This window comes from Eucalyptus grandis, chromosome 10 (assembly GCF_016545825.1).
Source record: "Eucalyptus grandis isolate ANBG69807.140 chromosome 10, ASM1654582v1, whole genome shotgun sequence".
In the NCBI taxonomy this organism is placed as follows: domain Eukaryota; kingdom Viridiplantae; phylum Streptophyta; class Magnoliopsida; order Myrtales; family Myrtaceae; genus Eucalyptus; species Eucalyptus grandis.
This window is the reverse complement of record NC_052621.1, coordinates 12,168,525-12,186,583: the sequence shown is the minus strand read 5'-3', so window position 1 is coordinate 12,186,583 and position 18,059 is coordinate 12,168,525. Positions and strand designations below refer to the sequence as shown.

The 18,059-nt window shown below is 40.2% G+C and overlaps 1 protein-coding gene across 1 annotated transcript; it reads left to right on the top strand.

Moving 5' to 3' along the window:
- Positions 1-13,191: 13,191 nt before the first annotated feature.
- On the top strand, positions 13,192-17,322 carry LOC104421783 (phenylalanine ammonia-lyase). Its single transcript, XM_010033872.3, has 2 exons — positions 13,192-13,787; positions 15,461-17,322. The coding sequence occupies exons 1-2, from the start codon at positions 13,390-13,392 to the stop codon at positions 17,208-17,210; spliced, it is 2,148 nt and encodes a 715-aa protein (XP_010032174.2). The 5' UTR covers positions 13,192-13,389; the 3' UTR covers positions 17,211-17,322.
- The last annotated feature ends 737 nt before the right edge of the window (positions 17,323-18,059 follow it).

The following is an 18,059-nucleotide window of genomic DNA, read 5'->3' as shown; positions in this document are numbered from 1 at the left end:
AACTAATATCGATTAAAATGCTATTAAGACATTTAATTCTTGATAATATTTTAAAGATAAACAGATTTGGGTCCATTTGTCCTGAAACTTTCAATAAATAACATGGAATTAAAGATAAACAGATTGTCAATTATAAAAAATATGCTGAGTGCAAAGCGGGGCTATGATACGGAATGTTGAGAAGGATGGGGAACTTAATTAAAGTTGGAGGCACTCTCCGTAATAGCGATTGGGAGAATTTCTTGCAACAAACACAAATGAGAGCACTTGATTAATTATAGCATTCGCAAGAGGATGGTTCACTCCCCCTAGATTACTCTCTAGAAATTAATGGCTTACCCCCTTCCATCATTCTAGAATTAATTGGAGAAGAGAGGAGGTGAATCTTCAAAACAAAGAAAAAAAAGTTTATGCTTTTGACTTAATAGGTAATGTTGCAATATTCCAAAAAGGGAAGGAATTTGGAAAAAAATAAAAAGGTAGCATTCTGGACATGAACCCAAAAGAGCAAGAGAAGTTACTAAGAGAGGTAAAACATGTCTTGCTCATTGTAGTTCTTCATCATTTTGTCTTAGGGGAGCCATTTTTACCTTACCAAAGAGAGAGTATCGATAGAAAGAGAGGAGACAACGCCGGAGATCTGAGACTCCATGGAAAGTCAACCAATTCGCGGTAGGTTCTGGACTAACTTTTGAGTTGGTGAGTCAAGAAAAGTTGGCCAAGTTGTTATCTCTTTTATTCTGTCCATCATTAAAACATGATAGTTGTCTGAAATTCAGTCCGTGTCCAAGAAAACCTTTATTTTGCTTTTCAATTGTTTATATAGTCGTAGCACTTACATGAGCTTCGCCATCATCGACCAAAAACAGCAGCATGGACTCTATTCATATGCAATATAGGATATGGTTTTTGCCTTGAGAAAACCTATCATCTAAGGTGGAGTTCCACGTTGTCAGAAAGGAAAAATAAATAAAGTGAGAAATATGTGAAGACACTAAATTACGAATATGAAAAGAAGTCGATGGTTATATAATTCCATTTCACGTACTAATAAAATTTGACCAAAAAAAAGAAAAAGATGTCCCCTCAGCTTTGTCACCGTGATGAAAGGCAATTTGGATCACTGCAGAAGCTTTGATATGAAGTTCTCCATCGCTTCACCTACCCCCAAGATAAGAAAAGACAAGTGGTGGTTGGTGGTGGCGAGCTTGACAACATGTCAACATGTCAACAACCCCCTCATGCTCTCTCTCTCTCTCTGTCTCTCTCTCTCAAAATGAAGACAAATATTGTCGTCTTACAGTTACAAATTTCCAAATGTTTCAGCATCAACTTGGTCCGAGAGTTGGTGAGTCTTTCTACTCCTTAATCTCTTATAATCACTTGTAGAACGAACGAACAACAGAACGATCGCCGGGGAAGAAGCTAAGCACCGTTGAATATCATGGTTGGGAAGTACATTACCTCATCTACTGTCGTTGACATGTGTATATGTCGGCACCAAAATTCAGCACGGCTGGCACAAGAAAAACCTCAGGCATTAGTGAGCAAACATAAGGACCGAAGCGATGCCAGATTTAAAAGGGTGAAAATCCGAAACATGTAGAAATTATGAAAAATGTCATGAATTTTGGGGAAGTTAAGTGGATGATACCAACTCACGATGATGCCAGCTTGATGGTGTAAGATATATGTGAACTTCAATCCTATAATCTTGGAATTATCTAATTACTGGTGTACCATATCCTTATTCCGCGAATGTGAGAAAACTAGAATTGGTTGTAGGACAGTCATTGGATGTTAGAGACACTAAACAAACGTGCCAAATCTCCATGATACCGACCCGACAATCGCAGAAGCAGTTCAATGCCAGCTCCAAAGATTGGGAACATGGAAAGGTATCAAACTTGGCCGATAAGCAGAAAGGCGCGTAGTAATCACTCGTGGCATGCCGGGCAAGAAATAGAAAAGTGTACAAGCAAAGATTAAGACTGGAAGACCAAACGCCTCAACCAAATCACAAAAACTTAAACTCTACCCAAACTCTACCCTTGATGCTACACATTTTATAAGTTTAGCACACCTTTTCTCTCCTCTCCCACCTCATGTGCACCGCTCTACACCGTGCCACCCCAGTGACGTTGAAAGCCCTCCATCTCCGGAGGATGCAAGGTCGTGATCTCGTTCTTGCGACCTCCCCCTACGACCTCAGGCGGTCTCGGTTCAGTGACCTGAGTTGTTGAAATGGAGAAAGAGAGAGAGGAACTTCATGCCGGCAACTACACTGTTAAAGGCTCGTGTATTTAAGCGGAAAGAGAAGTTTCTTATTACCGATATCCAAGCAAGAGAACGAAATCTCCAAATAGTTGTCGGAGGTCGTTTCTATTGTTGAAGGCGATGGACACTTTCCCTTTGTAGATTTTAAGATAAAAAAAAAAAAAAAAATCCAATTTCACAAATACTTCAAAGAGTGCCCGATTTTCTGAATTTAATATCTTTTGGTTGACCTCAACATTTAAAATTATAGTGGACTATCCAGGTTGATTTTTTTTTTAATAGAGAAAACTTATTAATATTCTCTTTCTTGATGAGAATCTAATTATTAGCAATGGTCTTTTCTAATTAATAGAGAAAACTTATTAATATTCTATAAAGACGTTGCATCATAGAGTTAGTATTTCTCTTGAAATTGTTTGCACCCTTGAAGGGAAATAACTAAATCGTGAAGCAAGCTTCTTGAAACCTTGTTTCACAACAATATTCTTTGCGTTAGCTTCAAGTTTGTACTTTTATGAGGTCCACTGGCTGTATAAAAACCAATTTGGGCATTATTTATTATCCAATTGCTAACACACGAAATAATTTAATAACAAAATTAAATGTAAATAAACATGTCACTCATTTTCGATGATGACTGTGTAAGTATTCTTTTATATGCTATTAGTTGACCTAATGATAATCCATTATATATTGTTTTGAAATCACATCATAAATTTTGATCATCATGTTAGTCCGGCATCCAAACTTGACTTAAATAGAAAAGCGTGATTTTAGATAAAAGAACGAGGCGCTTCATGCATTTCTTATTTAGTTTAATGACATTGCATCTCAAATAAATATCTAATGTAAAAGAAAATCTATATTTTTGATAAGCCAAGGACGCGAGGGCAAAGATCCCACTATGAAATGATATAAGAAATATTTTGCAGCCCCGCGAACCACATGTACAGGAATCTGTTATTTCCCCCGATATACCAAAACAGAACACATTTGCTAATTGATTAGGTGAATTGACTCTTGACTTAATCTCTTAAAGCCAGATAAAAGAAAATCCTAAAAATTTCTGATCTGGATATCAATTGGCTACATCCAATTTATATTTGTTCTCTCTTTGGAGTCTTCTTGACAATTCAATTTCGATAACCCACGGCGTATCTATGAAAACCTAAACCTATCTATACTGATCCCTTCAATTGTGCCAACGTAGTTCTAAACTTTTGATGATTTGCTTATTTAATCATAAACCTTTTATTAATTTGTCAATTTAGTCTTTCTAACTAATTTTAGTCGATAATTGTCGATAATTGTCAACGCGGTGGTCTAGTCAATATCGACATGTCCTACATGGCACGGGCAATGCTAACATGAATAATTTTTTAAAATTCTTTTCTTTTCTTTTTATTTTTTCTAATTGTTTTTTCCTTTTGCTTGTCTTAGGCAAAGGCTACCCTCAGTGGCCTCAAGCAAGGGCAACCCTCACCCTGGGTGATGACTGACAGAGGAAAAAAGGGAAATAGAAGAAAAATAAAAGAAAATGAAATAAAAAAATAGAAAAAATCATAAGAATAATTCGCAATAGTACTAGTCGTGCCACGTATTACGATTCGCATTGATTAGGTTGTTATGTTGACGATTTTATACCAAAATTACCTAGAAGAATTAAATCGACGAATTGTTATATTTAGGATAAAATTGATATATTTGAAAGTTTTATGATCAAGTTGATAAATTATTATTAAATTTAAGATTATATTAATATAATTACAAAATTTAGAATTAAATTGTTGGCCATATAATAAGTTTAAGAGTGTTCGACTAATTTTCCCCGTAAATGAGTGAGTGCAGATCCACCATGTACGAGAGGATCCTTTCATCTTGTCCTTTTGCAGGGGGTTGGATTCCCTCTGTACTAGCCCTCTGCAGACGTGTTTATCGTGGGCAGAATTGGTGTCCAGCGCAAAAAAAAAAAAAAAAATTCCCAGAAAAAATAAAACGAAAAAGAAAAATGACTCACTAGGACGCCATTACCCATGCCCTCGCCCCCGCTCTTCCCTCGGGTAAATACATGACATATGTCTTGTTTCAATAGCATAATTTAAGCATTCATTAGCATAAGACTTTATGGGAAGAAGACAAGCCCAGTGGTCAATTTCCTTAAGATACCCACGGCCTAGAAAGATAGGGTTATGGTTAACCTCAATATAAAATAATAAGAAGAAAAAATCCATTGCGTGCATACTCTTCTTAAAATTAGTGGCAGCCGAATCTTGGTTATATTAATTTTCATGAGAATATTTGCTACTTAGTCTCATGCGTTTGTGGAGATTATGCTTTCCTCTCTTGTTAATGACATAATCAGTGCGCCAGAGACGAATATATAAGCATGCATGAATTAAATAATTTGTGCTTATTCACTTGAGTGTGGTCTTCTAGACAATGTCCCGAAAGAAAGAAAGAAAGAAAGAAAGGGTCTTTATCATGCTTTCTTAATTAACTAGATGTAATTTCTTGGTTGCTATCTTTAATCATTATATCATATGAAAGCTTCGTCACGAGAAATCAAGCCTCGTACACTGACGTCATTTCCCTCAAACTTCTCCGCACAAATATTTTTGTATACTCCCTCAAACACTTGAATTAATTTATTATTTTAAATCTTATTTAAAACATCCACGGTTGAAGGCAAAAAAATTTGATCTCGTTAGCGGTGTTTATTATATGATATGGTTTCCACTTGCGAGCAAGTTAGTATAAGATGTGAGTGTTTAAATTAGACTTACTTTCAAGAAACCAAAAAGAAGAACTGACCTAATATTGAAAAAACGTGTCTTGCTTTCCAACATATGTTGCAAAGTCTTCAATGGCGTGCTCTTGTTTTGTCGTTTTCTTTCTAAGTCATCAAATGTGGTGCTTTTTGATCCCTAGTTGCTATGGTATCCCCTAGTTAACTATATGTTCTTGGTACAATTGAACAATGAGAGAATTTAACTTTTGTAGATAAGCTTGGCTTGATGTTAAATTATGCTAATCAGACAGGATCGGATCGCATGCAAAAGCTAATTATTTTCCCACTCTTTGCCATCACCTTGAGAATATGAAACCTAAAGTGATGGATGATGTTGTGGTCCATGTTGCTAAAAGTTTGTCTCATCTAAAAAATCTATGAGTCATACCTAACACCGGGAATTTAACTTTTTGTTTGCAACTTGACAAGAAAATCTTATTTTCCTATCCTCCCCAACCTTGCATCACATATATATATTCCTCATATTGCCAAAGATTTTCGAATTTTCCCTGCTCAAATTCGCAACCAAAGCCACTTAGAACATAATCATAGCTACCAAATTTCAAATCTTCTTTTGGATTCTTAGAAGGACAAGGTCTTTCTTTTCCCTCAATTATGACTCACAAAGTTAGAAACGTTATCATAAAATAATATAATTATTACTTGGTGAAATCTTCTGACGAGATTGATGAATGCACAAACAGGTGAGAGCCAAATTTGTCTTTGGAAGTTGATAAAGGCATCTCTAGATATTATTAGCCATGGTTCACCAACCGATTATTTGTTTTTGACTTGATTGAGAACGTGAAAATAGAAAAAGAAAGAATTGTCATCACATGACATGTGAAAAAACTTCATTGATATTTCTCTATTGTAAAACAACTCTAAATTAAAGTATAACATATTTTGGCTGTATAAAACAAAATTCACATAATGGAACTAAATTGAAAATTTCAAAGTAAGTACGGTATAAGTGTCGGTATTTTCTTTTGTACGGCGCTCACTTAAGCGTCATTTTTTTTTTAAATTTTTTTTTTACACACTTGAGTGCCACAATTTAAAAAATCGATTTTTTGAGTGCCACATTCAATTTGTCTCGCCGGAAAAGATGACGTGACATTAAAAGATCATTAAATTTTGCCAACATGTCTCGCCGGCCAGTTAAGCCAGCAAATCAGATGGTAAATGACGTCGTTCACCTATGCAATTATAAGTGAAGGGGCTTCACAAATTGAAGTAAAATCTCAATTTCATTCATCACGAACCGTAACTCTAACCCTACCTTTAACCTGCGAACTCTCTTCAATTCCAAGGCAAATCATCTCATCAAATTCACAATGGAGTGTAAAAGCAGGAGAAGTGGCTCATGAATTTTCGAACAAAGTGAATATAAAAGTTAGTGTTTTTGCTTTTGTGGACTACGAGGTTCAGCAAGAGTTCATTGGACAAGAGTGAGAGAAGGTTTCATGGATGCGCCGGGTTTAAAGAAGACTTCAATTGTGAATATTTTGAGAGGATTGATGCAAAATTTTTGAATCGAGCAACGGAGGTGATCTTGGAGCTCCTTTAAGGATGACATGGACCTTCATCTATAATGAAAGATGAGTTGGATGACGCCAACTCTATTATGTAAGCAGAAATCAAGGGTCTGGAATCTTTGGTGAATCATTTGAAAAAGAAAGTTTCAAAAATGAAAATTCAAAGAGATATTTATCGAGTATTGTTTGTCTTGATGTTGTTAGAGTTGGTCTGGTTTAAGGTCATATGTAATCTCAATAGTGAGAAGAAGCTACTGAGTTTGCCGTAGTTAAAGAATAATGAAATATGTTACTGTATTTGGTGTAATGACTTTGTTTTTTTTTTTTAATGTAATTTGAGTATTATTGTTGACACCAACCAACAAAATCTAAGCACGAATAAACTAAAGCACTCACCTTTACACTACCCGAACCCCTAATATTTGCCCTTCAGTATGTCACGTTATCCCATACTTTCACTCAATTAAACAACATTAAATTCGCTCACATTGTCGATTAGTCAACACAAAATAATAAAAATCATTAACCTTTACTCTTTGTCGACAATGATTCGTCACGTCAAAATCCTTGACTTTTCCCTTTTCGGTCTCTATCCAGTGAAAGGAGAGGTCAAAGATGACGAGCAAAACTAAACTCAAAGCCTTAATTTGCGATTTCAGAGAGAAATTGCAAAGAGGTTTTGGGCGTGCTGAGATTTAGTGCAGGGTCAATGAAGTGTGGGGTTGATGAAGATGCGATTTTGGACAAAAACCCTAATTTTGCAAATAGGGTATGAAGTTGAAGAGAAAGAGAGGTCGAAGAGAAGAGAAGAGAAACGACGTCATTTTTGGCTGTTGCATCTAGAGAAATGAGTCATTTCTCTTGTGCGCGTGAGAGAGAGACGTATGAAACGATGCCTTTTTAGGCAAGAGAAGCGGCGTCATTTTTGTTAAAGAGGAGCTCGAAAATCATTAAAATAATGGAAAATTATTTAAAAAATCCACATAGGATGTTTGGTGGAATTGACATCTAAGTGAGTGATTTTACTCCAATTCGGCGCTCAAGTGAGTGAAAAAAAAGTTTTAGCACTTGAGTGGGTGCTATACGAAAGCATCCACACTTGTACTGTACTTACCCTGAAAATTTTGGTATATTTTCCAAAACATCATAGACAAAAGAGAGATGAGTCGGTTTTGAATCGACTTGGGAGAGAGAAAAGTAATTTTGGAAAGTTCCATCACCTTTTATAAATTTAGGAATTCACTTTTCTAATTTTATGCATGAATATTTTTGTTGAACGGAAAATATTTTCAGCAAATTAAATTGTTGAAAGTTTGGAAAACTAATTTCCGAAAAATATATTTACTCAAACAAATGCATCCTTACTAGCTCCATAGTCTCGAACTGATGAAACTCGAGATGTTGTTGTGGCCTTTAGGAGGAGTGATAGCATTGTAGAATGGATGGCTCTTCAAAAAAAGGTTTATATTCTCTACAACCCACCTACCAAATGATTTCTCAATTTAGATCCAATGTGTAATTTCGTCCCTAAAATTTTAGTTTATTCAATGTAGGACTTGAAATTTGGCTTAATGTGCAATATCTCTCTAAACTTTTAGTGTGTTCGATGTTGTCTCTAATTTTTTTTTGTAAATATTCAATCTAATCCGTTGACCAATGCCCATTTACTGATATTAAGAAAAATTCGATAAATTCAGCCTAACAAAATATTCACTCGAATTTGATAATTTAACGTGTCAATGCAGTCCATATACTTTTGATCAAAATTTATTAATACAACCAATGGTAACATTTTCCAAATCATTCAATATCAACTTGATACTCATGGCCCAATGTGCAAATATCTAGGGCACGCCATTAATATCTATTGAGTCCTTGTATACCTAATAACAGTAAATTATTGGGGGTTTGTTGTAGACATATAAATATAAAATGTATTTGCTAATAATATTTACGACCAATCATTTTTAAACTTTTCATTGTACTTGCTTACATATATAAATTCTAGAGGAGAAGAAAAAGAAAGAAGAAAAGCATGAGTTGGTCAAATTTAAGCCAATGACCCAATTGGTTGTGAAAATGAAATGAGATCATTATTGCATGAAATAGTGCAAGGAACGATTTAATTCCAAAAGGTACAATACTTACCAAGAATTTTGTTTCAAAATTAAAATGCCTTTCTTACTCTCAGACTTTTACCGTACCTCCTTGTAGGGCTTGGAAGTTAAAACTCACTTCTGAAACTAATTCATCCTCACTCTAACCTTCTTGAGAAGGTGATGATTCAAACCTCCTACTTCTCCCTTCCATGTTGGAAGAGTGACCACTGGGCAAATCCCAGTGGTTATGTTGAAGTACACCTTGAAGTGCATCAATTGTTCTAGTAGAGGCATTTATTGGAGAATTAACATTACGGTTGAAACCATTTGCACCATTATGGGGAATTTTATTAGGTTCATTGATAGTATAAAAAACAATTTACACATAATTCATTACCGAACTGGTAGCATGTGAAAAAACCTATTTACAAATCCAAATCTAAATACACATCAATCTCGTTTAATGATGAATGTGTAAATATTCTTTTGCACTCTACTAGTTGTTCTAATGATAATCTATAAGATATTGTGTTTAAATCAAGGTCATAATTTTTTTTTTATCATGTTAGTCAGGCATCCAAGTTTGATGCAGATAGAAAGGCGCGATTTACGAAAGATGAAGACGTTTGACACGTTCCTACCTTATTTAGTTAAATGACAGATTTTTAAATAAATACTGATCAGAGAATAAATTCATTATTTTTTTATATATAATATAAGGATACGAGTGCAAGAGATACGATTATTTAAAGAACCATAAAGTATTGTGCAAGCCCAATGAACCACACGCAATTAGCAATTACTAATGAGTAATCCAACTCTCTTTGTATTCTCTTCGACACTTCAAATTTCCGAAAGTAAACAGCATAATCCAGAACACAATCTTTGATACAATTTGGAATTCAAAAAACCCTCGACGTTATGTGTAGATTTCTAAGGTTGTTTAACTTGATATTTAAATTCTATAACGCTCTTCCTTCAAGTTGACATAAGTTGCGATTTTGATAAAAGCTAAACGACAGACAAATCAAAATCCTGATTACAATATACAGGTTCTACGACCTCCGCCGCCGCCATGCGACCCTTCGGCGAGGGTCGCGTGACCCCGCTCAAGAGGTCGTCGTGGAGGTCACAGATCTGGTCGCCGGCCGCGACCTTCATGCTACAACCAGATGGGTCGCCGACCGCGACCTTTAGGCGACCTTCGCGAAGGTTGCGACGCAGATCTGGTAGCGACCAGATTTGCGTCACCGGCTGTGCTTCAGGCGACCTCTGTAGAGGTCGCGACCATCCGGGCGCGACCTTTACGCGACCTTCGCGGAGGTCGCGACGCAGATCTGGTAGCGACCAGATCTGTGTCGTCGGCCGTGCTTCAAGCGACCTTTGCAGAGGTCGCGACCATCCGCCGCGACCTTTAGGCGACCTTCGCGGAGGTCGCGACACAGATCTGGTAGCGACTAGATTTGCGTCGCCGACCGTGCTTCAGGCGACCTCTGCGGAGGTCGCGACCTTCACGCTGTGACCAGATGGGTCGCCGACTGCGACTTTCGCGGAGGTTGCGACGTAGATTTGGTAGCGATTAGATCTGCGTCGCCGGCCATGCTTCAGGAGACCTCTCGGAGGTCGCGACCTTCGCACGACCCATCTGGTCGCAGATCTAGTCGCGACTAGATGTGGTCGCTGGCCTTCAACCTCCGCGCGCGACCAGATGGGTCGCCGGCGACCTCTGTGGCGCGGTGGGTCGCCGCGACTCTCGCTGGATCGCCTACCCTTGGCTGGCGGTGACTGGTGAAGCCGTTGGTCGGTGGTAACCGGCGAAGCCTTGGCCGGCCAATGTTCCTTTTTTTTTTAATAATAAAAAGCCTTTTGCTTCCAAACACTATTTTGCACAAAGATATTTCACAATGCACTTTCACAAGTAAATTTACTAAACACACTTTGCATTTTGAAAAACACCCTTAACTCAAAGATCTTTACATTTTCTCAAGGACTTTTCTCCAAAGTCTTCCCAAACACACCCTAAGAAGTTCAGGGGATTTCAAATTAAACTCGAAACCACTAAAGTACGCAAGATTTCAACATGTCCTTTAAGGTCTGAATTGTTCTTTTTGATTGTGTGTTTGTCTACCAATGAAAATCTCTACCATTGAGTTTAGTACCCAACACTTATTGCAGACCCCACCCTCCAACCACCCCCCGACCTTTATCTACGATCTTAGTTAGAAACGATTAACATTAGAAGCCCATGACGCTTCATTGTCTAATTGACATCACTTTGTGGTATCTTCTAATGAAATACTGAATCGATTGGATAAAGACATGTAGATTTCATCAAGTTATGTGTTTATAAAGTTTGGCACTATCTGCCTAAGAGAACAAGCCGTCAATTTTCACCATGAATACGAGACTTATTGTAGACTCTGCCCTCCTCACCCCCACCCACCCCGACCTTCAAATAAAAAAATGCATATCTAGGGATCTTTGTTAGAAACAACGGTCATTAGAAGCCCATGAAGCTTCATTGTCTCATTGACGTATCATTTTGTCATATTTTCTAATGAAAGGGTGAATCGATTGGACAAAGACACACATATTTCATCAAGTTATGCAAATGTAAGGTTTGGCACTGTCTGCCTAAGAGAACAATCCGTCAATTTTCACCGTGAATATGATACTTAAACCAACCTCATTTCCTAGAAAATTAGGGTTGGGTTCATGAAGTTGCATCTCGGGGAACATTCTATTTCGCGATCCTCCCAAACCCTAATTTGTTTAAATCACCCAAGAATGAAGAATCGACTCAAAAAGGTCGAACCCTTCTTCCTATTCTTGACTTGCATTTGTTGCCATTCTAACGTATGTAGAAGGTGTACCAAACCTGGCATGAACGCAACAAATAGTATATATATGAGCTCAAACTTATTTATATAACCTCTCTAAATCATTTTTTTTAGGTATGAATCAATTGCTACTCCGTCAACCATGACAACGCGCAACCTGAACATCGGCATGCCTTTGACTCACCTACTTTTTGAGGCGTTTCAGCTCAATCATCATCATCGTGTGTAGCTGACCAACTCATTGAAAAGAACAAGTATCTTTGGGATTTTTAGCATTTGGAGTTTTCTATTCTTAAGATAATAATTACATCTGCAAAATCCTCTCTCTCATTTTCTTTTCTAGTTGGTCATTTGTGCTGACTCGCTCCACTAAATCTTTATAAATCCGACATGACTCATACATTTAGTGTTTTCAGCATTAATATTAATGGATGGAACCAACACGGTCCAGTTCAAACCATCGAATCAAATTGAATCAAACTAAAAAATCATTAGGTCTATTCGGTTCGGGAAGGTGATTTAAGATTTTGGTCTGTTTTAAAATTTTAGTCTTTAAATCAGATTGGGCTAGAATGTGGCAGTTGGTTGGGTTAATTTTTATTTTCGCGAACATAACCGACCGAACTGTTTTTCTATGAGTTGTGTGGTCGTGTTTTCCAGGTTGGAGACCCAACCAAAGTCGGAGTTGCGGCAATTATTGTTACACCGAAACTTCACCGCACGATGCAGCTTTTATCATTAGATAAAGGCCGTAGCCCCTGACCCACACCCAGTCGATGAAGTTAAACACCGGATCAGAATCAGGAGCATCAGAAAATAGAAGCGAGAAATAAATGGTAGATTAAGCTCAGCCCAGTCGAATTCGGTATTGAGCTGGTATATAGCTCGGTTTAAATTCTGAATTTGTCAGTTTTTCCCATCCAAGCCGGGGCCATACTAAACCATGCTCACTCCTACCCACGGATGTTATTATACCCAAAATTCAAGAAGCGAAAACGAGCCCATCTGTTCCTCCTTTCTCTCGATTTTTGCCCATGCACAACCGTTTCCAGATAAGTGCACGTATCGCAAGTTTCATTTGCATCCACAAACGTTTCCAACGCCTCGCCAGTCCATGCCCAGAACTTACCTAGCTTGGATTTTAGCTGGCGTCTTATTAGATTCATGATATTGACCGGTTCAACCTCTCGGCCAGTGCACTACGCTCAGAGACCCCACTACGATCCGCCAGAGGCCTTAATTGACCATTTCCTAGCGGCATCGGGGTTGGTGCACGATGCGTGTCTGAATTGGTAGGGGAAGGAGGAGGAGAGGGCATGACGATCTGCTTTCGTCGCCTCCACCCATTTCACCAACCCCCGCCTTCTCCTCCTTTCTCCTCCCGCCTACTACGATAGAGAATCATTCCTTTTGACGAGTAAACCAACCACGCGCGTTTGGACCCCTGAGTGCGTATCACAAAGCTACACTCCAACAACAACGTCTCCCGTCGTCTCCCCCCCTCCCTCTCCACGTGTCGGCATCCTGAGGCGCCGGGGTCAAGCTAATCCTACGGCTAATCTCGGCTTTCAACTAACCCGTCGGCCTACCCACCCATCCACTCAATGTCCAGACGACCCTCTATTTAAAGAACCCGACCTCGGATCGTGAACCTCAGGAAAATTTCATTGCAATCCTCTGAATTTTCCCTAACTAGAAATAAAGAGATTATATACATACACGAGCAAAGCGCTCTCCTCCAGTTGTCTTCCTTCGTTCGCTCATCTCTCCTCGTACATTATTAGCATACGACCTCTTGTATCGGACCCGGATCCGCTATCGTTAACGTACACACGTTCTAGTGCTGAATGGAGATGGAGAGCACCACCGGCACCGGCAACGGCCTTCACAGCCTCTGCGCCGCCGGGAGCCACCATGCCGACCCACTGAACTGGGGGGCGGCGGCAGCAGCCCTCACAGGGAGCCACCTCGACGAGGTGAAGCGGATGGTCGAGGAGTACCGGAGGCCGGCGGTGCGCCTCGGCGGGGAGTCCCTCACGATAGCCCAGGTGGCGGCGGTGGCGAGTCAGGAGGGGGTAGGGGTCGAGCTCTCGGAGGCGGCCCGTCCCAGGGTCAAGGCCAGCAGCGACTGGGTCATGGAGAGCATGAACAAGGGAACTGACAGCTACGGGGTCACCACCGGGTTCGGCGCCACTTCTCACCGGAGGACGAAGCAAGGCGGTGCTTTGCAGAAGGAACTTATAAGGTAAACTTTGCACTACGTTAATGATTGTTAAATCACTCCATTTCGGCCATAATACCAATCATAGGTCTAACAGATGATTGGCTTGTGATCTATATCTGTAATATTTAAAAGGTGGTAAGTACGTAAAAGGAGGTGGTAGGTGGGTTTTTGAGTGATCCACTTCACCGGTTTCTTCACAAATCGGTGAAGGGTCATTAAAGCTTAGCTGGCCCTTTTTCATTCTTTCTTTGCTTCTTTATTTTAATTTTTATGAAATTTGTGATTTCTTTTTTTCAAAATTTAATACCGTAATAAGCTTCGATGAATTTGCATGATATATTTTTCATAAGTATATATCATGTGAAGTCACGTACTGATGAGTATTCTTGTTCTTGGTGAGAAGTAATTTTATTTATTTATTATGATTAATTATTTCTCCATTTTATTTTAATCGGGAACTTAAATTTCGTCAACTCTTTTCGTTTTTTTTTTATACTAATTTCTGGATAATGACAAAAGGGCACCGTATAATTCAGAGTGAGGACTAATAATAACGATGAAAATAACTTGCTTTGTTATGCAAATTGGGATCATTTAGTGGTTGAGTAGGAACAACTATGGTCATAGTCATGTGACAAAAGGTGTCATATTTATTAGGCCTTGTTGAGATGTGATTGTGAGGACTACAAGTGGCCACAACTTTAGATGGGGGCAGGACACTGAATAATGTCGCCACCAAATTGGTTTGATTTAATGCTCCGATTGGAATTACTTTGCTGCTTGGAGGGAACATAATATATATTTTCAGTTCGATTTCCGGGTTTGAAACCTGACCGGACCCAAATTGAGACAATAGCAATACTTGAATTTCAAAGCTATCGCCCAAACTGAAATAGATCCAAACCCAGAAAAACCCAAAACTTTTTGATTCGGGTTGGTTGGACTTTTTTGATAGCTCAACTAATTGGATAAACTGTCGGTACATTCTCTAATTTTGTTTTACAGAATATATATCTTTTCATTGTAGAGATTCATCGTTTTCATCAACTCATGACTTCCAATTAAAAGGACAGATTGGACATCATAATTAGGCTCATCCTTAACTATAGTACCTGTCGATGTCTAGGTGATATACATGTTATTTATGAGGACCAATAGCTATTATACTTATCAATATTATTGTTAAAACTTGATTTACTCCATTTATATTTGATAAATTAGCATAATAAACACGTCCATCATGTTTAGTAGGTGTGGATGGCACCTTTTTCCTAATGGGTTGGCAGAAAGATAAGGATAAACTAGGTTTAAACGGATATTCCAACGTGCATCATTTATTTAAAACACCTATGTAGAATTTTTTTTTAAAAATTTAATATCTTATATTTATTTTACAAGTCAGTGTGTGTTATAATTTCATCTCTATGGCTATCGTCGTACCTAGCGAGTCGAGACAAAAAGTTGAATAATTGAAATCTGACTTAGAAAAATCTGTTAGCGGTCCTATTCAGCCTATCCTCGTTTGTCTTCTCTCCTGCATTTCAGTTCACACGGTTGCAATTGAAATGCAAAAGAGTCGCTTGATTACTACTCTAAACAGAACTTTGAGCGAGACCTTTGAACTGCAAAATACTTTACTCAGCAAGAACTAGGAGAGGTCCTTGTCTAATGGAAAGCTTGTGAATCTGGAACAGGTTCTTGAATGCCGGGATCTTCGGCAACGGCACGGAGTCGTGCCACACCCTGCCTCAATCCTCCACCCGAGCCGCCATGCTCGTCCGGGTCAACACCCTCCTCCAGGGCTACTCCGGCATCCGTTTTGAGATCCTCGAGGCCATCACCAAGTTCCTCAACCACAACATCACCCCGTGCCTGCCCCTCAGGGGCACCATCACTGCCTCAGGCGACTTGGTCCCCCTCTCCTACATTGCCGGGCTCCTGACGGGCCGGCCCAACTCCAAGGCCGTCGGGCCTGATGGGAAGTCCCTGGACGCTGTCGAGGCCTTCCGGCTCGCCGGGATTGACACGGGCTTCTTCGAGCTGCAGCCAAAGGAAGGGTTGGCGCTCGTGAACGGCACGGCAGTCGGGTCTGGCCTGGCTTCCATCGTCCTCTTCGAGGCCAACATACTCGCGGTCCTGTCCGAGGTCCTGTCAGCGATCTTCGCAGAGGTGATGCAGGGGAAGCCGGAGTTCACAGACCACTTGACGCATAAATTGAAGCACCATCCCGGGCAGATTGAGTCTGCGGCTATAATGGAGCACATTTTGGATGGAAGCGCTTACGTGAAGGCTGCTAAAAAGTTGCACGAGATGGATCCGCTCCAGAAGCCAAAGCAGGACAGGTACGCTCTCAGGACTTCTCCCCAGTGGCTAGGGCCCCAGATTGAGGTGATCCGAGCGGCAACCAAGATGATTGAGAGGGAAATCAATTCGGTCAATGACAACCCGCTGATCGACGTCGCGAGGAACAAGGCCCTGCACGGTGGGAACTTCCAGGGGACCCCGATTGGTGTCTCCATGGACAACACTCGCCTGGCGGTTGCGTCCATAGGGAAGCTCATGTTCGCGCAGTTCTCAGAGCTTGTCAATGACTTCTACAACAACGGGCTGCCCTCAAATCTGTCGGGCGGCCGCAACCCTAGCCTGGACTACGGCTTCAAGGGTGCAGAGATCGCCATGGCGTCATACTGCTCGGAGCTCCAATTCCTCGCCAATCCCGTTACCAATCATGTCCAGAGCGCGGAGCAGCACAACCAGGATGTCAACTCCCTAGGCCTGATCTCATCGAGGAAGACCGCCGAGGCCATCGACATATTGAAGCTCATGTCTTCCACTTTCCTGGTTGCTCTGTGCCAGGCAGTTGACCTGAGGCATCTGGAGGAGAACCTGAAGAGCACGGTGAAGAACACGGTCGGCAGGGTGGCCAGGAAAGTCCTCATGGTGGGCGCTAATGGCGAGCTCCACCCGTCTCACTACTGTGAGAGGGACCTGCTCAAAGTGGTCGACCGCGAGCATGTGTTCACCTACGCTGATGACGCCTGCAGCGCCACCTACCCGCTGATGCAGAAGCTGAGGCAAGTCCTGGTCGACCAGGCACTGGTGAATGGCGAGAGCGAGCTGAACCCGAGCACTTCGATCTTCCAAAAGATCGTGGCCTTCGAGGAGGAGCTCAAGGCCCAGTTGCCGAAGGACGTCGAGGGCGTTCGAGTCCAGTACGAGACAGGCAACCTCGCCATCCCCAACCAGATCAAGGAATGCAGGTCCTATCCATTGTACAAGCTGGTGAGGGAGGAGCTGGGGACTGCCCTGCTCACGGGCGAGGGCGTGATATCCCCTGGCGAGGACTTCGACAAGGTCTTCACTGCGATCTGTGCTGGAAAACTGATTGATCCGCTGCTGGAGTGCCTAAGCGGTTGGAACGGTGCTCCTCTTCCCATCTCTTAGGAATTGTCCTATATTCTTTCTCCTTCTTTTTCCCTTTCCGTTACTTGCCAAGTAAATCTCATGTATCCAATCTTTTCTATCAAGAGACAATTGTATTTCTTGTTTTCTGTTTGGTCCAGACAGGAGGCGCTGGCCATGGCCGAAGCATCGAAACTGCTTCAGTCCAAGAAAGAGATGACCATTGTCTTGAGCTTGGACCCCTGCGGTTGGGTGGGAAATAATTACTGAGGTGGAAGGGGCCAGAATCATGCCGGGTTTCTTTGAAAATGTCTACGTGGCACATTATGGTCGGTCCGCAATCTGTGTAACTGATTGGATAGCTAAGGCCCATGAAATGATTTCTCTATCCTCTTCTTAGATAGCGCGACCCCCCAACCTCTTTGAGATTTTCTTTGTTTGAATGCCCATTTATTAGGTCTTTTATGTGAGAACTCTTAATTAGTAATACTATCGGCATGTTTTCGACCAAAAAAAGAAAAAAAAATCATTATTTGTAGCGCATAACTTTAAAAGTTTTTGAGTCTTAACCATACCATTGGGATAATTGTCAAAAAAGTCTTAAACTTATTATACATATGGCAACTAAATCTTGCAATTGTACTAATTTTAACCTAAGATTTTTGATGATTTGTCAATTTGATCATAAATTTTTCAATTGTGTCAATTTAGTCTTAAATATTTTGATAATTTGTTAATGTAGTTCTTTCGACCAAATATCCAAATCATAGATTTATGACTGAATTGATATAATTGAAAAATTTAGGATTCAATTTACAAATTATCAAAAAGGTTTAGGATTAATTTGGTCATGCTATAATTGATTTAGAATTTTTTGGATAATTATCTCAT

Coding starts and splice junctions, on each gene's coding strand:
- LOC104421783 (XM_010033872.3), top strand. CDS start 13,390: ATGGAGATGGAGAGCACCACCGGCACCGGCAACGGCCTTCACAGCCTC. Junction 13,788..15,460: donor TTGCAGAAGGAACTTATAAG/GTAAACTTTGCA, acceptor AATCTGGAACAG/GTTCTTGAATGCCGGGATCT.